Source organism: Sciurus vulgaris (assembly GCF_902686455.1).
Source record: "Sciurus vulgaris genome assembly, chromosome: 3".
Lineage (NCBI taxonomy): Eukaryota > Metazoa > Chordata > Mammalia > Rodentia > Sciuridae > Sciurus > Sciurus vulgaris.
Genome location: NC_136463.1, coordinates 66,887,121 through 66,896,664, shown reverse-complemented (window position 1 = coordinate 66,896,664; position 9,544 = coordinate 66,887,121). Strand labels below are relative to the sequence as shown.

Here is a 9,544-nt window from a genome sequence, read left to right as displayed (position 1 = left end):
ACTGGGTTCTGCATAAAAGATCACCGATTTGCTCAATGAGAAATGAATCCTTGATCTTCCCTCATTCTCCACAGTCAATCACCAAGTCCTGTCAGTTTTATCTCCTCCGCTATCAACTGAGGCTACTTCCTAAGCATCCTTCTCAAGTTTCCTGGACCCCCAACCCCGGCCAGACAGGGATCTTGCTGACAGCACCATCGCAGAAGCCCGGCCTGCCCCTCTCTGACACCCGCAGTGTGTACTGGCAGCTCCAGATAATACTCTCCATGGCCAGCACTTAACAGGCGCTGGCAAACACGACTCAGCGGGCGAATAGAACCTTGAAGGAAAGGGACCAAGGCGGGCAGCCCCTTGCAACACGCGGTCGGCGCCGACACACCACACATCTCCTGGCAACCGGGATCCTGTGCGCTCATTTACGTGGTAGGGCCAGAGCCCCGCCCCGCTCACGCGGCGCTCCCGGCAGCCAATGGAGACGGCCTGCGGGGCGCCCTCCCTGAAGCTATTCGCGGAGAAGCCAATAGCGCACCGCAGAGAGTCCCGCTTCCTGTTCGCGCGCCTCTTCTGCTTCTCCACCAGCCAATGGGAGTGGTCGGCATGGCCTTCAAGGGGGCGGAGCGGCAGCTGCGGCCCGGGATCCCCGCGCCGCTGGAGGGCTCCGGCCTTCTTCCCAGGTCTGCAGGTCGGGACGAAGAGGACTTCGGCTCCTCCCCGCCTGACCACAGTATGGTGACTGTGATCGTCAGGCGCAGCCTTGACTTGCTGCTGGGCCTCTACTTCCTCTCCCACATCCCCATCACTCTGTTTTTCGACCTGCAGGTGGTGCTGCCACGAGAATTCTACTGGGCCAAGGTGAGGAGCGCCCCGTGGGTTCCCGCCCACGGGTCCCCCGAGTTCGAAGCCCCTCGGTGCCCTGCGGGTTTTCTCTGGCATCCGGTAGAACCTCCCCTGGCACGCTTCTCCCTCCCCGCTTCCTTGGGACCTGCCAGTACTCCGGCGCCCTCTTACCTAACTTCCGTGCTGCATCTTCCTCGCCCTTTTTGTTCATCTGCCCCAGCCCCTTCTCCCACACCGCAGGGTACAAACGTTTTGTTCCCTTTAAAGCCGTTTGTTTCCTGAACATGTTAATACTGCACAGTTTCACCTCTGGTCAGTTGTCAGTGTTTGAGGGAAATAGCCTGGATGAACCAGTATCTACCATCACGTGTTGGATTTGTTTCAAAGTTGGGGTTTTCTTGCCGGATATGGTGGCACATTCCTGTAATCCCAGAGGCTTGGGAGGCTGAGGCAGGAGAGTCGCGAGTTTAAAGCCAGCCTCAGCAATTTAGCGAGACCCTAAACAACTCAACGAGACCCTGTCTTCAAATAAAATACATTTAAAAAGGGCTCGGGATGTGGCTCTGTGGTTAAGTGCCCCTGGGCTCAATCCCTGGTACCAAAACAAAAACCCTAGTCTCTCAAAGTTGTAGTTTTCTGGGAGGGCTTTAAAATACCAGTCTAATCCCAAAGAAAGAAAAGAAATCCTAATAGAATTCGAGCTGTCTAAAGATTTCACGCCTTGGTTGATGCTGCTAGGACAGCGCTTCTGCAAGATCTTGGAGGTACAGCAACTTCAAAAGCTCAGTAGTGCTGGGTGCGGTAATCCCAGCGACTCGGGACCTTCGTGAGGCCCCAAGCAACTCCACAAGACCTTGTCTCAAAATAGAAAATAAGAAGGGATGGGGAATGTAGCTCAATGGTAAAACACCCCTGGATTCCATTTCCAGTACCAGAAAAACAAAACAAAAAACCCAAGCTCAAGACTGAGTACATCTGCCATTATAACTGGGTTTGAGTAAGAATGAGCACCCGAGTGAAATGATGAAATGTCACACCCCGGCCCCATTTCCTGGGTGTTGGAGATCATTTTTGCTTTAAAGTATTCAGAACTACAGTTGGTTTTTTTGTTTGTTTTCTTGTCTGAGTTTGTTTTGGTTTGTTTTCCCCTTATCTGGACCATGTAACCTTCCATGGAATTCCTGCCCTCAATTTTGTTTCTCCAACCTTTTGATAGAACTGTGGACAAGACTGTCTTCACTACCCAAAGATTTGATTTGATTTTTCTTTTTCCTTTCCTTTCCAGGAGCATTCTACCTCTGAACTACAGTTCTCAGTGCTCCCCTCCCCACTCACCTACCCCTGCTTTTATTTATTTGTTTATTTTAGTTAATTAGCTAGTTAGTTAGTTAGTTTTGGAGACAGGTCTCACCAAAGTTGCCCGGGCTGGCCTAAAACTTGAGACTTGAGATCTTCCTGCCTCAGCCTCCAGAGTCACTGGAAGTACAGGCATGTGCCACCATTCCTCTGCCTAAAGATTTGATTTTCTCACTTTATCCTGAACTGCTTTTTCTCTGCAAAGCAGTTCTTTGTCTTTGTTTGGTGCTGGAGATTTGTGGTTTGAATTCAGGCATGCTTTACCACAGAGCTACATTCCCCAGTCCTTTCTTTTATTTTGAGACAGGGGCTTACTGAATTACAGAGGGCAGCCTCCAGTTTGCAATGCTTCTGCCTTGACCTCTTCAGTCACAGGATAACAGGCATATGCCACCATGCCCAGTTTGTAAAGCAGTTTTTTGGTTTGTTTGTTTGTTTACCTTTATTTATTTATTTATTTATTTCTATGTGGTGCTGAGGATCAAACCCAGTGCCTCACACATGCTAGGCAAGAGCTCTTTCACTGAGCCATAACCCCTGGCCCTGCAAAGCAATTCTTAATCTGAACTCCATAAGCTCTCAGTAGTGTATACAAAATTGTATGTGCCCTGTGCTTCCTGGAAGAGTCAACTTTTCCAGGGGTCAAATCCTCCCAAAAAGGTTTAGAACCACTGCTCAACAGTATACCCTGACTCCAGTAAGTCTCCTTTTTTGCTCACTTTAGAACTAAGCATAACTGGGAAGACTTCTAACCTCTATTTCCATGGGAAAAGTGTAGGAGGTACGTAGCAAGAGCATTGTACTACAGTCTGGCTACTTGGTTCTTCAGGAACTGGCTGAGTGGGCAAGTCAGGGCTATGTAGCCTCCACTTGTAAATAGGAGTTTAAGTTATAAGCTCAAACATACCTAAGGTGTAGGGATACAGCTCAGTGGTAGAGCACTCACCTAGTATACATGAGGTCCTGAATCTGATCCCCAGCACTGCCAAAATACACGTATGCACACATTGTAGTCATTTCCACAAATCATCACAAACATAGTGGCTTCACCCAGATTTATTCTTTCACAATTCTTGAGATTAGAAATTCAAAATGAATTTCTAGGGTGTCATCAGGACTGGTTCCTTTCCAAGGTTCTGTGGGAGAACCTGTTCCAGGCCTCTTCCCATTCTGGTGTGTGCGGTGTTCTCACCTTGTGGCCACACCACGTTAATCTCTTCAGGTCATCACATTGCCATCTTCTCTTATTTGATCAAATCTCCCTCTGCCTTACTTTTATAAGGTAACTTGCATTTGTACTGCCATATCTATAGTTTTTGAAACCTGTATGGCTAGATTTCAGGCAGGCTGCCTATTTATAAGCTCTTGATAGGTCCATTAAATACTTGGGAATTAGCATGTTACTCCATGTAGCCATCCCAGACTTAAGAGCCTGTTGGTTTATCCTTTCTGCCATTCCCCCTGCTTGCTCACCACTTACAAAATACAACCAAAATGTGCCCTGCATCATAAAGACCCCATTTAAACAGGTATATTTGGTTGGGTAGAATTTACTCTGCTTTGGATCTAGGAGTTTAGCTCCGTGGTAAAGTGTATGCCTAGCATGTACAAGGCCTTGAGTTTGATCCCCAGCACCAAAAATAAAAAGATTTTAAAAGGCTAAGAACCAGTGCAGTGGCTGGGGTTGTGGCTCAGTGGTAGAGCACTTGCCTAGCATGCATGAGGCACTGGGTTCGATCCCCAGCACCACATTAAAAAACGAAATAAACAAAATAAAGGTATTGTGTCCATCTACAACTAAAAATATTAAACAAACAAACAAAAAAACACCAATGCAGGTAGAATCTGGCCAGAAACTGTATGTATGTGCTTGTTGATGATTGACGGCATCAGCATGCAAGTGGGGTGCACCCTAGTTTAGAAGGCCTGTGCCCCTGTTCACTCTTGCTGCTTTGGGGTGGGAAATAATGATTTTGTTGGGGGAGGTCACATCATGGTTGGACTGAAATTTGCATATTATTTTTTCTTGGTTTGAATCAAATCACTTGGTAAAACTCCAACTTTATTATGAAACAGTAGAAGAATTTCGCCTTGGTTAACACATGGGAAGCATTTTGTAGTATCATTGCGGCTAGATAAAATGCTTGTGTTAAAATAAGGAAAAACAGGTAGTTGTCTGTCCTCGTTCTAAATTAGAGAAGTACAAGATTTTAGAGCAAACCTTGGCTTAGAGAGCTGTGTGTGCAGGCCAGGTGAATCTTTTTGTGGTATGAGGGCTCAAACCCAGGGCCTCACGAGTGCTAGGCAAGTGCACTACCACTGAACTCCAGCCCTCGCCCAGCCAGGTAAATTTCCATGGGTAACAGTGATGAGTTGAGTCAAAGGTGAGTCGAGTGTAAATGGAAACAATTTCATTACCTTCTATTTGGGGGGAGGGATCTTAACTAATATATAATTATTAATGACCAGTTAAATGCCAAGATTTTTAATAGGATTAACTTGAACATCTCCAGATATGTATTACGTCCAATCAAGTAATTTTAGGTGTTAGTGATTGTTCTAAAGATGACATGTATTAAGTCATTGTCTCTTACCACAGTAAGGGGTGGTGCTGCTTCATCAATGGGGAAACAAGTAGTGTGCTCAAGGGTCTTGTCCAGAGCCAGGACTCAGCCAAAAGCTCTGCCTCAGGCTCCCACGCTCCTCGCCACTCTGTTGGGGGCCTGGGCCTTCTGCCTACCCTCTGTCCAGCTCATGTTATGGCATCAGGTGGCTGGTATGTGCCTGTGGGCAATTGGTCCTAATTATTAGGGTGAAGTGACTAGATTTTTAAATTTTGCTAATTTCCCCCTACAGCACAGCGCTGTACAAGCCTACTTTGATGTATGAAATAGGTGAATTGCTCTTGTTTACAAATTGAATAGATTACCAGAATGCCTTTCAAGTTTGCAGTAAATCTTTGTTAATTTGTTTTTGTAATACTGGGGATTGAGCCTAGGTTGTGTATTTTTTGTTGTTTTGGTTCGTTTGTTGGGAAGTTTGTTTTTGGTTTTGGGGGGTTTTTATACAGGGACCCCCTAAGTTGCTGAGGCTGGCCTAGAACTTGCAGTCTTCCTGCCTCAGCCACCCAAGTCACTGGGATTATATGCATGTGTCACTACACCCAGCTGCAGTAAATCTTCTTTTTTACTTTCATTTTTTTCCACATTTTTTTATTGGTGCATCATAGTTGTACATAATGCAGTAAATCTTTTGAAGCACATAGTTTCCTCTAATACTTTAAAAAATAAATCTAGGGCTGGGGAGATAGCTCAGTTGGTAGAGTGCTTGCCTTGCAAGCACAAGGCCCTGGGTTCAATCCCCAGCACCACAAAAATAAATAAATAAATAAATAAATAAATAAATAAATAAATAAATCTAAAAAGAAAAAAGAATCATAAATCATTTAGTTCAACTTGCTCATTTTACAGATAAGGAAATAGAGCCCTGAAGAAGAGCAACAGCTTATCCTTTTTGAGTTTTCCTACCTACCACATTACTGTCCTGAAAAGTGCTTAGGAGGCGGCAGAGGGTATTGCCTTGCCATGAATTCAGTTCACATCAAGAACAGATTAAAGATCATTGGTCAATAGACAGAACCTTTCTGAAATTCTGCCAACAGAGTATTTGTTTCTGGATATTGACCTCTAGTTCATAATAGTGAACCTTTATCTTTTGATTAAACATTAACAAAAAAATGCCCTTGAATTTTCTATTGTTTAAGATAAAATTGTCAACCTTGGAGTTGCCTTTTTTTTTTGTGGGGGGGGGGTACTGGGGTTTGAACCCAGGGGTGCTCTACCATCCAGCTATATCCTCAGCCCTTTTTATTTTGAGACAGTCTTGCTGAGTTGCTGAGGCTGACCTCAAATTTGCAGTCCTCCTGCCTCAGTCTTCCAAGTTGCTGGGATTGCAGACATATGCCACCATGTTCAGTTTATGGAGTTGTTTTCATTCATAATATCAACTTATTTGGCTTTGAAATGTATGTTGGGACAGTGCCATCTCCTGGAGGCTGTGATAGACCCTTGGTAGTAGACCCAAGCCCCTAGGCTTTGGGCTCCTATAAAACGAAGTGGGCAGCCTCAAACTCTGCTGCTTCCTTCTTCTGTCTATAGCCATGTCAGAATGGATCTGCATCCTCTTATTTGATTATCAGGGTATTTACAAGGGTGGGGCCCAAGCTAGAGCTGAGACTGCAAAGTCAAGCCTTGAAACCTAGCAGCTATATAGTTTGGGGCAGTTCATATTCCACAAATATCCTACTGATGTTCTCAAAGGAAAAAAAATGGGAATCAAAGTTAAAAACAATGAAGAACTTATTTTTGATATTAATTTTTGATATTAAAAATTACATCTCCACATAAGTTAGATTTATCCTCTGGGTCTCGCAACTACCCCCCCATCCAAAAAAAAAAAAAAAAATAGGAAATTCAACTTATTTCTGTATTGAGGGAATCTGGCCTTTGGAGTTGGATGTACAGTTATTGTAAAAGGGAAAATGTCAGGATGATTTTCAGATTTGTCATTTCCTTACAAAAGGATGTGGACAGAAATGTCACTTTCCTGCAGTGAACATCCTGAGAGCCTACTACGTGCCAATTGTCTGTTGCTCTTGACAGTGGACACTGAATTTGTGTTACAGAGTTTTCAAATGCTGGGTCATAATAGGCTGGAGTAGTGGCTCACTGGTAGAGCCCATGCCTGGCATGCGTGAGGTACTGGGTTCAATTCTCAGCACCGCATATAAATAAAGTCCATTAGCAACTAAAAACAATTTTTTTTAAAATGCTGGGTAGTATAAAGAAGGGATTGGAAGAGTTGAGGAAAAACTTCACAGAGAAGGTAACATCTGAGTTAGAGCTAGTGCGTTTTTGTTACATGACTCTCTAGACTATGTCACAGAAGCCAGCTGGGTGTGCCACCTGCTGCCAAGGGGATTGGACAATAAGAGACCACCAGTTATCTTCAGATGACTTGGAGTTACTGAACCTGACCAGGCCAGGTGCTGTAATTCACCATGATTTTTTTTTTTTTTTTTTTTTTTTTCAGTTTAGAAATCTGCTGTCTTGGTATGCTAAAGAGTTCAAAGACCCTCTGATGCAAAGCACCCCAGTGTGGTTTAAGTCCTTCGTGTTTTGCGAGCTTTTGTTTCAGCTGCCTTTCTTTCCCGTTGCAACATATGCCTTCTTCAGAGGTTGGTAAATGGTGGGAAAATCCCTTTTCTCAGAAAGCAGGCCCCAGAAATCTTGAGAAAGTATCTCTAACATAGAGGGGAGTAGTCCCTGAAGTTTACACAAAGGCCCTAAAGGATCCAGTAGAAGCAGCCAGGATAGACTGGTAAAGGGGCATTAATGTGACTCAGACTGTTTGGTCAACTGGGCCACATAGCTGCCTCGTTATCAGGAAACCTCTCCCATTACACTTGTCATCCCCCTCACTCCAGAATCAGATCTTTATTGCCTTTACTGCCCTACTTTGGATAGTATACTGACCTACAAGCAATAGCATCAAATGAATTCATAAAAGACTTTACTTCTCATTTAAAAATTCTCATATGTTCTTTTATAATTAATGCCTTTATAAATAAGGTGGCCATACCTGTCCTTAGTAACTAAGCTCATACAGCTGAAAATGCCTACTGGAGGCATTGAATCAAACTGCAGTCTTCTTGCCTATATATGATAACTTCACAGAGGATGCTGGGACAGGGGTTTACCTCCCCTTACATTTTAGACCAAACTGGTAATGGAAGTTTTACTGTCATATGGTTTCGCTGATTATATTCTGACCTCGCAGTCAGTGAACTAGGGTCCTAGTTTTCAACTAAGTTTGCATGCTGGATAATACCATTTTTTCTGAGTTTCCACCTTGAGAAAAGCACCAAAAGGTTCATTTGAAGGGAACAGGCAGAGACAGGGTAAAGAACATTGCAGACATCCTGGAAGTCATACACAGATCTAACCATCTTTTTCTCTTTGCTTCAGGAAACTGCAAGTGGATCCGCATGCCTGCAATCATCTACTCAGTTCATACCCTAACAACCTTAATTCCAATTCTCTCCACATTTCTATTTGGGGATTTCTCCAAAGCCAGTGGTTTCAAAGGACAAGGTCCTGAGACTTTCCATGAACGAATAACCCTTGTAGCCATCTATGCCCCCTACTTTGTCTTTCCCCTCATACTTCTGTTATTCATGTTGAAGAACCCCTTCTACGAGGAGAAAAGAAAGAGAAAATGAGGAAAACAACCACTGACCCAGGGAAGAGACTTTCACAGGGCAGTTGCCTTTTTGACTCAATACAAGAAAAACTACTCTGAACCATGTCTCAGTAGCATTTGAAACACCAGCAACAGTGCATAAGAACAAGATGGTGGCAGGAGCCACATCAAACCCTTACCTTCCAAGGGCACTGGGATGAACAGATTGATCAGCAGGGGTGGGGGCAAAGGAGTTTGGGTTTTCATAGGAAAGTCGTGTCAAATACCTTACCATATGTCTGAGTTCCACTGTAGGATTTCCAAAAGCAGGACCAGACCAGAAGCTGAGTAAGCTTCCTCAAAACATGGCCTGCTTGACTCATAAGGCAGCTGATCCACGGCATATACACACGACTAAACCTTTGACTCATGATTCGTTATAGCTTGTCACCACTCAACAAAATAGTGGAGTTTTTCAGGCCATTCAAATTAGAAATTGTGCCTCTTTAATACTCATTAGAAACTATGTTTTCTTGGTCCCACCTCTACCCCTGGGAGAAAAAAAGGGAAAATATTATGCAGAAGAGATTTAAACTTAGTTCTCCCTAAGGTTCAGCCCCAGGATGACCTGTCAATCAAACAGGTTAAACTGGAAGATGTTTGTTTCTTAAATACATCATCCCGGGAGATTTTAAGTCACCTTGTTCATTTATTTCCAAATCTTAGTCATCCATATTTTAAAGACCACCTGAAACAAGTCTGGCATCTAAAGACTGTTCTGGAAGTGTGCTTCCTAATGAATAGCTTCATCCTTCCTGCTAGTCTGGTCATTACCATTTTGTTCAGGGGTGGGGATAGCTGGGTGTGACAAAGCCCATCATGTGCCTGTCAGGTCTCTTCACATTAATGCTCGACATTCCATTAGTGTTCTCTAAGTCTACTTGAGGCCAACATTAAAGAGGAAAAACAAAAAACAGGTCCCAGTCAACTCCCTGATTTTGTCCTTTTTGTTCACAAGCCATACTGGTCTGATTGTTGGTACTGTCTGACTCCTGTGCATCTGGTCCAAATAAAGGCAATTGCTGACCACTACCTGGTTTGTTTTGTGATT

The 9,544-nt window shown here is 43.9% G+C and overlaps 1 protein-coding gene across 1 annotated transcript; it reads left to right on the top strand.

The window, feature by feature from the left end:
• Nucleotides 1-331: 331 nt before the first annotated feature.
• On the top strand, nucleotides 332-9,522 carry TMEM97 (transmembrane protein 97). Its single transcript, XM_079132135.1, has 3 exons — nucleotides 332-852; nucleotides 7,285-7,429; nucleotides 8,220-9,522. The coding sequence occupies exons 1-3, from the start codon at nucleotides 583-585 to the stop codon at nucleotides 8,471-8,473; spliced, it is 669 nt and encodes a 222-aa protein (XP_078988261.1). The 5' UTR covers nucleotides 332-582; the 3' UTR covers nucleotides 8,474-9,522.
• Nucleotides 9,523-9,544: the final 22 nt, after the last annotated feature.